General features: G+C 42.7%; 1 protein-coding gene across 12 annotated transcripts in view; it reads right to left on the bottom strand.

Moving 5' to 3' along the window:
* BLTP1 (bridge-like lipid transfer protein family member 1) overlaps nucleotides 1-13,912 on the bottom strand; it is a 113,431-nt gene extending 99,519 nt beyond the window's left edge. For 11 of the 12 annotated variants that reach the window (XM_086747535.1, XM_086747523.1, XM_086747525.1 and 8 more), the window contains exons 1-4: nucleotides 13,812-13,912; nucleotides 9,773-9,867; nucleotides 5,750-5,879; nucleotides 1,462-1,578 (exon numbers count right to left, since the gene is read on the bottom strand). In XM_086747535.1, coding sequence (XP_086603661.1) covers nucleotides 1,462-1,578; nucleotides 5,750-5,846 — 214 coding nt within the window. In that variant the 5' untranslated portion in view covers nucleotides 5,847-5,879; nucleotides 9,773-9,867; nucleotides 13,812-13,912. The remainder of the gene's footprint in view (nucleotides 1-1,461; nucleotides 1,579-5,749; nucleotides 5,880-9,772; nucleotides 9,868-13,811) is intronic. The other variant, XM_086747524.1, reaches the window with a different exon arrangement.
* Between the last annotated feature and the right edge of the window lie 1,149 nt (nucleotides 13,913-15,061).

Below are 15,061 nucleotides of genomic sequence, written 5' to 3'. Positions count from 1 at the left end.
AAGCTTGCGAAAAGAGTTAGGAAAGGTATTTTGAACACTCCTAAGTACCAAGACATTGTATGTAAGACTGTAATTAGAGAAATAAAGATTCCTGACAAAATATTTTTTCAAATTTTAAATGGCTATAAAGTTTTAAGTCAAATTATTATGCCAAATTGTGTTTACAGCAGGAAGGATTAATAAGCGTGAGAAGACCAGCAGGTAGTGCAATAGCTCATATTTTTACTAAGGCTTTTTACCTCACCCACAGAAAGTTAAGTAAACCATGACTTGGTTTTTTTTAAAAAAAAAAAAAAAAAGAAAAAACAACATTAAGCAATTGAAGTCGAACTGTAAATCATGGGATAACTAATGTTATGTTCTTCTTACTGATTAAGTTTATAAAGAACACCACAAATTCAGCCAGCTATGTCCAGCTGTCTTTAATTAATAGCAATTTCACAGAGAAATTTTAATAACAGCCCGTAGATCAAGTGTAGCAGCCAATAAGTATTTCATCTCTCTTGCTGTTCAAAAAGTTGGATTTGAAGATGGCTTAGATTACAGTTCTTAAACTCTTGAGGATATAAGCAAATTATTGCAGGGGTCTCTTTGGCAGGCAGGTACAGATGGGTTGGTTTTTTTTAAGTTTTCACTTCATTTATGATCAATAATGGCAGAAAAAGTCTAGAACTAAAGTCGTTGTCATTCTGGGAAGCAGACAGAGGAGGGCATGGAAGAATAAACGAAAGAAAATTAAAAGTGCAGTCACAGTGAGGTTGTGGCATACAGCCCTCTGTGACTCAGCATCAGATATTTTTGTAATGTGGGTGAGTGCCCAAGTGATTCGTACTGACCTGTTTTATTAAAAAAATGTTTTAAAGCATATTAAAAAAAGTTAATAGACTTTTATGCAAACGTTCTAGGCAGTATAAATTCTACATAGCACAGTCCCAGTATGGACTAACATGATTAGCTGTTTGACAACTTATTTAGAAAGCAAGGACACTGCCATAACAGGGAGTTGAGGCTTGAGACTCCACTGTGCCCCTCTGAGCCCACTCCAGCGGCTGCTAGCCTCACTTCAGGCGCTGCATGACCTGCCTCAACCGTGCAAGGCAGTGGGAAACTGCACCCCATTAACACCAAATTATGAGGCAAATTCAGAAGCTGCTCAGGCAGGTTTTGTGGGGGACTGAGGTCAAGCTTCTTCTTTTAGGCCATCAACCATTACGATTACAAGGCTTGGGAAAAGGAGTATTGGAAAATGTACAGGTTTTAAGTACAGAGAGTATACAGACTAAACACAAAAAAGTAAACTTGAATTAGAATTTAAAAAAATGACAAGTGAAGTTTAATATAAAATAATGAGATACTTCAATGAAAAAGGGGATGTTTTGATTAGACTTAAGAGTTTTTAGCAAATGGAGGTATAATAAAAAGCAGCAGATAAACAGCGGCATTACAGTAACCATAACTTACCAATATGGATGTAGCCATTTTTATATAATCTGTTAAGAACCAGTGTTAAAATGAGTCCAATGTTCCGGGAATTATAATAAGTTAGGTAGATAATCCATCCACAAGACAATATTGTCGCTGTTGAAAGATTAAAATGAATTAAAATATTTTTAAGTACGCTGACCTAGATAAAAGCCTTATCTATTACAACTATAAAGCACAATAACATTCTTCCTACTCTCCAAAATATCTGACACTGATGGGACATTTTAATGGGTGTTTTCAGAGAGATGATGTGAGAAGGGTGTAAAGGGATGAGGAGAAAAAAGAATGGGAAACAAGAAGTTCAGAAAAGTATAGATTCTTCACTGCTCTTCCATTCCCCAATATAAAAAAGAGAAACATCCTCCCAAGGACCTGCAAAAGGCAACACATATTTCATTGCGTCCCTTATCATCCAAGAAGTTAAATTTCATAACCAAATCATAACATGCATTATCCCACATGGTTTCATTTATTTCAAGATACCCTAAAAAACACCACAACAAAAGTTATACAACATTCCTCCTCCACTCTTCTCCACACCATGAACTGTAACTTAAATTTCTAGTCTATATATCTTAGCGCAGGAAGTAACATTATCACATCTGAAATTATTTCCAAAGTTGCTGTATCCTGAGAGAAATGTACCAGTCCTTGAGCTAGCAGAAATCTATTGACTGTTCAAGCGTGGAATTTGATAGAAAAAAAAAAGGAAATAGCAATCCAATGAGAAATACGTTTAAAAAAAAAAAAAAAAAAGTAGGTCTGCTAATCCCCAAAGTAATTTTTACTTTAGTTGATTAAGAGCTAGTAACCTATTTCTAACTACAAGGGTTATCAAAGCTTCCAGAAGGACAAACCTAAAAGGAATGGGACTGCCAGGGAATGGACCAGTTCTAACTCACTTTGCTGATAATTACCTATCTGTTTCAGCTAAAGCAGAGTAGGAAAGAAAGTAGTTTTTCTATTTGAGGTACTCATTATACTAACTGAACTTTGTAACAGAAGTTTTTATTTATGTATACACTTCACATTCAAAACCTCAGACTTATTGTGCCTTTTATGGGAGAGCTAAAGTGCAGAAATGTGTATGGGTATGATGCATTCACTCTGTGAAGAGTTCAGTTGACTGCTCAAAAAAAAAAAAAAAACCCCACAAAAAAATTACAAAAAACCACCTCTCCTTTTACTGTCCCTTATTTTTTTTGCAGTCAGATGCTCCATTACTTTATAACAACACCTGTGCTTTGTTGAAAGATGAGGAAAAGGTAGAAGAGAAAGACTTGAACAACTTCGTCTTCTCCTTACTGGAAAATGGATCTAGTGTGGACAAAATTCAAGAAGCTCACACACTCAGGCAGGTAAGCTGCTTGACATTTAAAACAAATCAGATTAGTGTGGATGATGACACAGGAACAAGGCAGGGAGGGTTAAAGCTACACCCCAGGAAAGAAACTGCTCTTGGCATTCAGTGAGGGCATACTGCAAGGACAGCGTTTACCTCCCCTCGCTTTCAGGTGAGTAAGCAACTCACTGCTGGTCTTGTGTCAACGTAGGGAGAAAGGTGGGATGACTCAAACTCAAAGGGTGTCATTCCAGTATAAAAACTTCATTTGAGATTAAAGTTCAGTGTCGTGTTTTGTTTAGTGAGGGGGGGCCTAAGGTGGTAGCTTCTGTAGGAAACTGCTAGAAGTCGCTCCCCTTTGTTCAGTGGACTCGGTCGGGCCTAGGGCGGACCTGCTCCTGGCCAAGGCCGAGCCGATTGGTAGCAGAATGTCTCGTGATAACGCCTCTGCGATAATGTATTTAAGAAGGGGAAAACAGGAAAAAAAAAAAAAGAGGAGAGAAGATGTGAAGAAGCTGAGCGGGGGCAGAGGCGCAGAGGGGGAGGCGCAGGCCTCATGGGCCTTGCAGGCCTCACCCTCTGGCCTCCCACCAGGCAGCCGACTGGGCCTGACTCGGCCCGGCCCGGCTGCAAGAAGTGGAGAGGAGATGAGAAGTGAATAAGATGTAAAAAAAGATCCTGAGAGACACCTACCAGCCTGTTGTGAGGAACGGCTGCAGACGCCAAGGTCAGTTCAGAAGGAGGGGGAGCAGTAATGCGGCTCCTGGCCAAGATTCCCCTGCAGCCTGTGGTGACGACCATGGTGGAGCAGGTTGTCCCCCTGCAGCCCATGGAGGTCCTCGGAGGAGCAGAGATCCACTTGGAGCCCGTGAAGGACCCCACACCGGGGGAGGTGGATGCCTGAAGGCACCTGTGGCCCATGGAGGGCCCGCTGGGACAGCTGTTCTGGAGGGACTGCACCCCATTGAAGAGATGACCCACGCCGGAGCAGTTCCACGAAGGACTGTGGCCCGTGGGAGGGACCCCACGCTGGAGCAGGGGAGGAATGTGAGGAGTTCTTCCCCCAACCATGAAGCAGTGGCGTGAAACAACATGTGATGAACTGACCGCAACCCCCATTCCCTCTTCCCCCCTGTGCCGCTCGGGAGGGGAAGGTAGTAGAGATAATGTTAAGCTTGGGAAGAGGGAGGGGTGGGGGGAGGTTATCTTATTCCCTGTCTCATTATCCTGCTGTTTGTAGTAATAAATGAATAGTTTTCCCCAAGTCGAGTCTGTTTTGCCCATGACGGTAACTTTAAGGATTTCTCCCTGTCCTTATATCAAACCTCGAGCCGTTTTTCCTTATATTTTCTCTCCCTGTTCTCTCAGAAGGTGGGGGGAGTGAGAGAGAGACTGCGTAATCTGGTCCTGATCGGGGCTGAACTACGACATTCAGCTACACACTTCTAGATACATAAAAGCCAAGAAAAATACCCTCTAAAGGTGACATATACTGAGAAAACCAGGGAACTAGTGCAATTTCCAGGCACTACGGTCCTAATCCACTGCCTTTACCACTAGTCTCACCTCTGCCACAAATTCTATGTAGCCTTTTCTTTTCCCTCAGAAAAGAGGGAAAAGTCTCTGCTATAAGTGACAGATCCTATAAACTCTATTCATCTCATACTTTCCAAGTAGAATTACTAATAGCTTGCTCTAAGAATCCAGCACAGAGAAGGAAAACCAGAGAAAGAAAATTCTGCAGGCTGCAATTCGACACTTGTATTCTTCGGTGAAAGACCTGAACATCTCTAAGTTTCAAGTCAAAGCTTCCAGAGACAATTTTCTCAGATCTGTTTCGCATCTGTTCCACATTTTACCGTCAGTACAGTGACTTCCCTTATTTTCATCTTGATTACACTTAGAATTTTACATTGAGTACGAACTTTACATGTCAACATATTAAAAGTGAAATAAATAATATCCAGAAAGCATCTTCAGCTAGTTTGCCAATGTCCTTTTCATTCAGTTTGGCCTACTGAAAAATAATTTCAGTACGTTAACAGCCAACAGGCATGCTTTAACTTCCCAGAAGTCAATAAAGTTATTTTTCCTGTGCTGCCCTTCACTCCAGGTCCAAGAATCCAGGCTGAAAAGCAGGTATTACCTACCTTTGGAAAAGTCCAAGTTCATCACACACTCCAGCACTCTCATCTGGACCTGAATACAACTTCATTTCTTATTTTGCTGTCCCTGACCTACCTGTTCATAGATTCAGAACATAAAAGCACCTACACGCAAATATAAACGACCGCACTATGTTATAAAAAATGAGCGTACCTAAATCAGGCTCATTTACAAAAAGAGCCAATAACCAAGTACATGATGGTTTGGCTCCAAGGCTTATTGTGGCACACAATTTAGTCCATAAGTTATGTCACTAAACACAACAGTCTTTATATCAAGACTTTATCAAGACTTTATTCAAACTATAGCATATTAAATGGCAGATACATACATACTGGTATAATGAAGTTATTGTATTTGCCTGTCATGTGCTACAATGCTAATCCTTTGTTATGGTATTACAGTTAATCACCAGCTTACTCTAGTGTTAGAAAAAAAACTTATTTCATGGAGAGAAGTTCTCACTGAGTTCTTATTTTGCAGAGTCGCAGTTGTAGAGCATCATCCTTGGCACACCGGACTTATCTCCCAACTGTTGCAGCACGATTAGTATTGGAAAAAGTTCTGTATTTTTTCCTTTCTGAATTACTCAGATTAGCACTAAACAACTGCATGACAAATAAAAAAAAAAAACCTATTTTCAATGTTTTGATGTAATTTGGTAAGAAATCAGCTATTGGTACGTCAGCATTTAGAGAAGCACATTTAAAAGTACACGCACAAAAACACTTACGCAACAGAATAGATTCACCTTACCTACTAACAGCCAAACAACATTGGAGTCATGTTCTGTTAGGAAGTCTTCCAACTGCGTGATACTTGGGACAAAACTATCATTTTTTCTTTGATCCATCACTAAACTTTTTTAACACCAGCACCTATAGAACTGAAGGAGAAAGAAAAAAAAAAAAAAACCAACAAAAAACCCAAAATCAGTAACAAGCACAGTAAAGTCTGGAGAAAATTCCGCATGTACCATGTTAAATAAGCTCTAACAGTCTGTTTCACACAAATATAAATTTACTTGTTCTATTCCTTCAATCACATCTTCATGATTCTCAGCTACCCTTTCTTCTACTCTAGAGCTCCAGAAACACTTCCACTCATCTCTGCTGAAAGAAATAGAGCTTCCAGTCCTGTGCCTCCCTAAAACTGATCAACAGAATGCCAGAATATGCTCTTCAAATTTAATACCCTGAATGCCCTATACATCGTGTAATAGCAAATAAACGTACAAAAATGTTGTACCGTAGGAGTAAGTCAAAAGGTAACCAAACATAAATAAAAATGAGCCTGTATTAAGCCTTCTAACATTCAAACAGGGAATATGAGACAATATGAGACTGAACCCCCTGACCCACAGAAGGAAAGGTGGAAGCTTTTAGGAGCTATGGAAAATTCCCACAACCTCCTAATCCACTGTGTCCATTTATCCTCTTGCTTTAGGATGGATTTGCATTATGGTATAATATGTGACTATAGTGTCTCTGTTACAGAGAGCAGAGAACCAGTCCTTCTGATCTTACACACTTATTCAAACCACCCACAAATCATCTTGCAACTGGGTTATATTAATTAAGTGTGATTAACAAGGAGTAGCTCAACTCAGTAACATCTGTAATTATACAGCAGTATTTCACTTGCATTAGTTTCATTTGAAGTCTTCTCCCTTGGACGTTATCTGTCAAGCCTTCTTACAAGAAGATAAGCATTAATTCTAATTTTTTTTTTAAACACCTTCTAGCTCCTAGCAGTCTGTCTTCCTGTCAGTACTCAACCCTCAAAAAAAATGAGTAGACTTTATTTCCTTTCTTTATGAAGCCTTTGATGCCCTCCTTCAAGAGATCTTGAACATAAAGCTAAGTAACATTTTTAAGACCTTAGTTTTTGAGCAGCATAGCATCTTTGGAATAGTCAGTATTTAGAACTGCTAGCAGTAAAACTAACGACTTATCCGGTCTTTCCTGTAATATCCATACTCTTACTATTAGAACTTGAAGACAAAACGTAGAAGGAGAAGTTGAAAAAACCCTGCCTTTAATGCACTTGTATCTCCCCTACATTTGGCTAAATACAGTACGTGGAACTAAAAGGCTATGTTTTGAACTAAAAAGCGAGTAGAGTCGCAGGAATAAGTGCTAACAATCTGTTCCCTACCTCTTCTGGAAGAAGGAATAGAATGGAGAGGAAAGAACATGAAAGCAATCCTCAAACAAACAACAACAAAAAACCCAACACCACACATTGCTTCCAGCAGTGATGATAAAGAAGCCTCTAACTTAGCTCCCCTACAGAAAGGAATAATAAACATCACACACACACTTTAGAAAAAAGAAGCTCTTGTTTTAGAAGGGACGTTACAACGGCAAATTAAATCACATAACGGCACTATGATTTGCTTTAAGACATTCACAGTACCTTAATAAAAAACCCACATGTCAACTTGTATTATGCAGCAGATGATGCCTCTGCAGGCAGCCCCTGAGAGCCTTTAACCCGTGAACGACACGGGAACTGGAGAAACCAAAACCAACACTTTCAGCATAAAGGAAGAAAGAACATGTTTTTTCCCTTTCTTACCAAGGCACAACAAGGTCATTCTTTTATGATCAAGACCACCATGGAAGTGCTGTCAACTGGTGAGGCCTGCCTATCACCTTAATGACCACCACCAGTATTTAATCCCTCAAGAAAGCAACCTGTAGCTTTTTCCTAAGAAATTATCACCCAATGTTGTCTGATACTGAGGCAGGACATTTAATATCGTTATGCTCTGTCGCAAGACAACTCAGAGACCACAAGTCATGAGATCCTGATAGTTACTTATTCAAATCAAGACCACGTTCATCATTTTTTGTCACCACTATCCAAAATCATAAATTGGAATATATTTGTTTTCTGGACTATATTTGTTATTCACATGCAAATAAACACAGGAATTCCCCCATCAGTCGTTACGTGTCAATACATCATTTTGGAGCTCCACAGCTGACGCTTTAACACCCTGCCCCACTGATGGGCACCCTTCACTGAGTCACCTGAGGAAGACGATGACAGCAATGAAAGTGTAACCACCAGAAACAGGCAGCAGCAACACCTGCACTGGATGTGGGGCCTCAGTATGTGTCTTGGGTGAAGCAGGTGCTTAATCCATTTAAATTTTGAAGCCATTTTGGCCATATGAATTAGTGTAACAGAAAGGGGATGCATGCAGAGACTGAAGTAGTACACACCACTTATAATATCCTTGTGCATTTATACAGGGTGGAGGGTGGAGAGGTAGGATCTGGATCCTCATTAACGTTAAAAGGAAGAGATGCAGTCTTTTAGGGACAGATATGAGCTACTTTCAGTAACCAGCATTTCTGTCTGCTGACAGTTCTGCACCTATCTGCCTTCATCTTCCATGCCCTAGATCCTGTACCCATAGATTTGAATTGTGTGTACCTCTCAGCTGCCTGCTCTCATCCACCCTCGGTTCCTTTTATTCCTATGGGCAAAATTACTTTGTAATCCGGGAAAACAAACTGTTGCACTCTCCAGGTTGATGAGCCTGTAATTTACAGTCATAGTGCTACTCCATCCGTCTGAAGTAACAGTATACTTTCCAAATCTTTTGAGACAGCTCTTGGAAGAATGAGACACAAATCTGGGTGGGAAACTGACTCGTACTGACCCTGCTAATACAAGAAAGAAAAGGCACCAAAGAAGAAGAGAAACCCAGAACTTCATGTTTACCTCTCTGCACTTATTTATAGTATTTTCTCAAGGTTTCTACTGTTTTGTGACAATGAGTTCAGTCAACATACGGAGACACAGTCCAAAACCATAACAAGTGTTTTAGTTTATTTGCCTTCCCCTCTACCTTTATTTTTTAAAGCATATCTTTACTATTCAGTATGTCACTTGTGGCTCTCATTTACCACATCACATGTGAATACAAATGAAATGCATGAGCTTTCTCCTGGGAGGAGGACAGGACAAGAGGAGGATTCTACAGCACTGAAGTGACAGAATCCCAACCCTTATATTCCTCTTCGCAGCAGTCCTTTAAGTCTTCTTTCTGCAAATGAGGTAGCTGAAGCAAGGAGAGATAAAGGCCAAATCCTTTATTTATTATGCCCAAACTGAAATACTTGAGGCCTGCTTTCCAGGTTTTGCACATTTAGAGCACTTGGCGTGTTCAAAGCAGGCAGTGGACTGGCTTGAAGATATGCAGGTTCAATATTGCCGTAGATTTGCTCCTCCTAGTCAGACAGGCTTTCTTTATAGCAGAAACACACACTTTAAAAATATTTTTTAAATTGTATGTTAACTACTTGTGTCACATATTGATCCATTTTTTCCAGTACTAAGAAGCTGCAAGTGATATTATAATACTGGGTGGACGCACTTGATTTCCAGCGCTCTTCCAGTGTTCCAAACTCAATTCGGTTTTCAGAGCAATTATTCTATCTCTGAAAAGCCACTCAAAAGCAGCTGCTTCAAATCTTTGTAAACACATTTCAATCACATCAAATATGTAAACTAGTTTTAACCTCAGCCTGACACATTAACACTTAACACCAAGAGCAGACCTCTGCTTGAACAAAGTCATTAAAAATTTACAGAAAGCATGCATCTATAAAAGAGCTGACAAAAAACAACAACAACAAAAAAAAAAAACAAAAACAAACACACAACACAAAAACACCCACACAACAGAAGCCTGGTCACTAGGCTCTTGGTCACCAGAGTGCAGTTGCTTGGTAGAAACAACTACCAAGAGCAACAACCCACCTGTAAAAAGGTCTGTCCTGTACCTACAGCTGAGGATGAAGGCAGCAGATATTTTATTCAGAGCCTGAGAGCATTCGGGCAATGTACGTCTTGGGCTGCATAAGAAAAGGAGAAAGAGAAAGGAATGTCTGTTTATCACATCCTTTGTAACACTCTTTCTGGCACACCTTGCTGAAACAACTGAATAAAACCGGTATCCCAAGGAAGGGATAAAAAAATAGCATTTCATGATACTCAGAGGAAGCACTTTGATACAGTTACGAAGCAGGCAGGGAAATAACGGACCCTGCCAAAACCCTTATTACTAGAATTCATGGGGTGAATAAACAGAATTTAAGTTTGTCAGACATATTCCTCAGATTCTCACAGAAATCAAGCACTTAATGAATATACATTAATTGGTGCTATTAGAGGTTAACTACCATTCTGAGGACACGCAACTCCCAACTTCTACAGCAATTAGAAGACAGTGGAGTCACAACTACACCCAAAATGACCCATTAAACAACAGGAAGTAGTCTGAATCAATGAACGTAGGTAAGACGCCTGAATGCTTCACACCCCAGCAAAGGAGCCATACTCATAGTGGTTCCTTAGAGAACGAAAGGAATGGCATTTTTGCATCCTACCCACTCCATCACTCTCTTATAGGGGTTTCCGGCAGCAGCTGCTAAAAAGTCAGAGCTTTAGATAACTAAATTATATTAGAAATGAGTCCCACAAATGTAAACAGGACTCAGCTGAGTTGTCCTCTGAAGGTATCATGACCTTGTCAGCACCCAGCCACACATTACACACACTTCACAAAACAAAGTTGCCAACCTTGGCATCTTTCCCAAAACACTCCAGCTAGCTCCCGAAGACTTCAAACCCATCCCAGCACAGCTGAGGAGCTCAGCTATTCTTTAATCAACAAGCAGGAGAAAGGAAGGAAGAGAAGGAAAGTTGTTCTCCAAAAAAAAAAAAAACCACATGTACACAAGAAAAAAATCAGCTAAGTGACAGCACCAACTCAGCAACTCTGCCATGTCGCACGGGCTTTCTACCTTATACCAAATTAAAGATGAGCAGTTCTTTTTTGAAGGAAAGAACTAAAATTCAGGCCTCATTTCTAGCACCTCTGCTAGTGTTTGAGGTAACAACAGCATTAAACTGTAAACAAACTAAACTACTGCTTTAATTATACTAATGAAATCAAGCTACAACCTCCAGCAGAAACAGCTGAACTAAAAACAGAGCACAGAAGTGTCACACCTAGTTAAATTAGCGTGTGGTCAGCCTTAGTTAAACCTCATGTGCACTACAGTAGCTTACACTAGTAAATAACACATTGAGTTAAAAATTAATTAAATCAGAATTAAAGTATATTCAAAGATATACTGTAGGATATAAGACAAAAACCATCCTTATAGTAGCCTACCTGATGAGATTTATTTTACCTCATAGAGAAACAGAAACCACCAGAAAAGCATCTACAGTAAAAAAAAAAAAAAAAAATTAACACCCTTCTGAGAGCAATGAGAAAAAAAAAAAAAGAGAAGAAAAATCTATTTTCTACTGATTCAGTGCTCAAAACAGCAGAAGTTATATATATATATATTTTTTTTTTTTTCTTTTTAGTAGTAGAGGACATAGAGTAGAGTTTTAATAGAGAAGGAATCAATGACAAACTCCTGCTCTGGCAACCAACACACAGTACTCCTTGTATCACTCAACTGCTAGCCTAGGAATGCCTAACTGAACTTTGGATGATTTTTCATCTAATTTTAATAAAATTAAAAAAAAAATACTGTTGAACTTTACCTCCCAGACCGGTTCAGGGGAGAGAGTTGTTTTCCTGCTTACATTGCTGGCTTTTTAATGCTTCAGGAAAAGGAAAAAAAAAAAAAAAAAAAAAACCACACCAAAAAACGCCCAAACAACAGAACCTAAAGGCTCATAACAGTAAAATTAGATAAGAACTTCCTGTATGCACACTTCTCTATTTAAATTTTTTTTTAAAAAAGTGGGTTTTTTGGGGCGGGCTGGTGTCAACAAGGCAATGACTTGGGTTTTTTTTCTTACTTTTTTTTTTTAAATGTGAACTACAGCACTGTAGCTCTGAAATATTCTATGAAATGCAGTCTCCTACACCTTACATATGAATTTTTCCGGAAGCACTTCCTCTAAATTTCTCCTCTGACACATCATCACATTTGGCGAAAGGCAGAAACCTGCCATAAATCAAACTAAAAAAAAAAAAAATATCAGTCTTGTGGCTACATATACCATCATCCTTAAGTGAACGACAAGCAGGGCTTCATTAGTATCTGCCCCAGTCTGCAGGAAACCCGAAGATTTTAGAACAGCAACAGTCCAATAAGAAGTTGTATAAGAAGATAAGAAGTTCCTAGGAGAAGGTCGTGTATCTCAACACCACTGCAAACACAGGATAACTCTGCACGCTGCTAGCAAAGAGCGGTAAACTCTTGCCTATTTCCCACCAGATAAGATTGTACAAGAGAGCAATTACCAAAGAGCAGCTGATGCACATTTCGCACGCCAAAGTTTTCTAGCAGCACACCAAAAGGGGTAAGTTACTTCAGCATGCTACACGGGAGGACAAGTGCTCTCCCTAGAGACGTCCCAGACGTGTATGTACCTCTACCAACCGACCCCAGACAATTCACCATGAGCAAAATCTACTTGTGCATGAACCTGTTCATGAACACTATCAAGTTGTGCAAATTCAGGCCGTGATCCTAAGCAAATACCCCTGAACAACCCTTTAGAGCCAGCTGCCTAACAGGACCTTAAATCCTCTTTTTACCAACGATTGTCTGAATAACCTATTCACATACTTCTACAAACAAGAAGACTTCTCCCTCCCACACTCCAGTTTTTCTTCTTAGTCGCCAAAATTTCTGGTCCGATTGCTTATCTGGTCACCACATTTTGCACACAAAAATTGGAAAAAAAACCTGCAGAGCTACAGTAAAAAAAAAGTCAGTAGAGTAGAATTAACTACTTAAATTACACAAGAGAACAACTCCTATAGCAGAAGCCATGGTCTTTTTTTATATTAAACCTGATAAAATTATATATATATATATATAGATAAATCTGCTGCAATAAACTACCAACTCTGGAAGTTCTCACAAAGTTTAGTGAAGGCTGCTGTGGAGATGTGTCTAAAGAAGGGAAACAAACCCAGACATGGATTACGACCGGGATATTGGCTACACGCTCATCGTTAAAATACACCCCCACCACGTTAACAAGTTAAAGCATGTTATATTGATCAACTACATCAGATTTGTTTATTTGGAGTGTGAAGCGCAAGCACATGATCGTTACAGGTTTAGTTACATTCAGGAACGGGTGCATTTTTGTGTTAATTAAGGGTACGCGTGTGCGTTAAACTCCCCAGGCACCGGCGGAGATGGTCTGGCACCGGACAGGGAAAGGCAGAGGGAAACTTTCCTCACGGGCCAAACAAAACTGGAAGCGCCTGAGCTGCCGCCCTCTGCCCCCACACCCTTTCTGCACGGCGTTAACCTACAGAAGAGATACGCAAAGGGGATAAAAACCCAAAAAACAAACAAAAAACGGAACCCGTGAAACCGGAGGGGCTTCCTCCCGCATGGCTTCCACGGAGAGCAGAGAGGGTGAGGGGAGGAAGGCGAGCAGGCCGGTACCGGTAACACAAGGCTCCGTCGTGCGGACGAGGCAGCAGGCGGAGTTCGCTCCCCACTCAGCACCGGTGGGAACGGGGCGGGGGTGGGGAGCAGCTCGGCCCCCCAGCCCCCTCCCCGGCCCCACCGCGCTGCTGGCAACCGGCTCCTCCCGGGGCTGGGGCGGCTGGCGCCCCTCAGCGCCAACCCGCCAGCGAGGGGGCGGCTTTTCCCTCACGGAGGCCGGCGGCGGCGCGGCCTGACAGGCCCAGGGACGGCGGCGGGGCCGACTCCCCTGCACCGGGCCCAGCCCGATGGTGAACGGGAGCACGGCCCGGCCCCGCCCCGCCGCGGGCAGCCCCTGCCCGGCGCCCCCTCGCACTTACGCCATCGCCTTCCGCGGCGGCTTCACCACAGACCCGGAAACTGCGGTAGTGGCGGCGACGGCCGGGGCCCTCCCGTACCTCACGGCGAAGGCCGGGCCGCCCCGCCCATAGCGCCGCCGGCCCGCAGAGCCGCCGGAGCCAACCACGAGGCGCCGCCGAGCGGCGGAGCCAATGGCAAAGGCGATGGCTCCCCGAGGGGGCGGGAAGAAGGGGTGCGCGCCGCCAATCGCAAGAGGCGGTGCCGGCTCCCTGTGTCTGTGTGTGTGTGTGTCTGTGTGTGTGTGTGTGTGCGCGGCGATGGGCGGGAGGAGTCTTTCCCGCCCCTTCACCGCCACGCATGCGCAGGCGGTGGCGGCCTGGTGAGGCCGGTTTGCCTACCGGTAGCTATGGCTGATAGACACAGCCCGTACGTTTAATGTATGTGACGGATTCTGCCGCGCACCCGGCCGTCCGCCGTCGCCACAGCCACGTTAGAGGCTTCCGGTGAGGCGAAGCACTGCCGGTCTTCGCGGCCCCGGGGCCTCGGGGCTCCGGTTCGGCCTCCCCTCACCGTTCCGCTGCAGGACAGAGGCCCCGCCGGCCCCCAGCACGTCTCACTCCCGGTTTGGTCGTTTCTTAATGGGGAGGCACCGAAGGGCTCCGTTTACCGAGTCGCTGAGTAATTCTGTGTTCTGGCTGCTGGCTTTTTCTCTTGTTCCCTCCAAAGCAGGTGGAGAATACTCGCCCTCAAAGGACAGGCAGGTAAAAAGTTAATTTTCAGACATTTTTGAACACACGCATGGCCGTGACTTCACTGCCAGATGAGGTAAGGCATGATAAAACACATAAGATTTATTTAAAATCACCCAGGCGTGCATCCTACAGACTTTAGTAGCGGATCAGTGGAAACAAAAACGGTGAGTGACAGAGTGTGCGTGCATGCATCCCTCTGCCCATGTCTGTGTGGTGTCTGCACGCTGTCAAGACAGGTGCTGAGCTCCGTCTTCCTTCGAAGCTGCGGAGGCTGCAGCGTGCCGCGTCTCCTTAGGCCCAGCCCACAGCAGCGCGAGGGGGAGCGAACCTTGGGCACCTACATTAGAAGTCTGGTTGTGCTGCCTCATACCTTGCAAAATAAATCATCTGGAGGGGATACACAGATCCCCTAAGGTGCTCGGATTCTGCTCCCACTGGCCTGACAGCGAGACTTGTCTATGGACTGTGTGGATTCGCTTGAGCCAAAGTGAAACTGAGCCCGGCTGAGCAGAGGGCTT

This window comes from Chlamydotis macqueenii, chromosome 4, assembly GCF_036417535.1.
Source record: "Chlamydotis macqueenii isolate bChlMac1 chromosome 4, bChlMac1.mat, whole genome shotgun sequence".
Taxonomy (NCBI): domain Eukaryota; kingdom Metazoa; phylum Chordata; class Aves; order Otidiformes; family Otididae; genus Chlamydotis; species Chlamydotis macqueenii.
The sequence above is the reverse complement of the archived record's forward strand: the minus strand, read 5'-3'. Positions and strand labels throughout refer to the sequence as shown.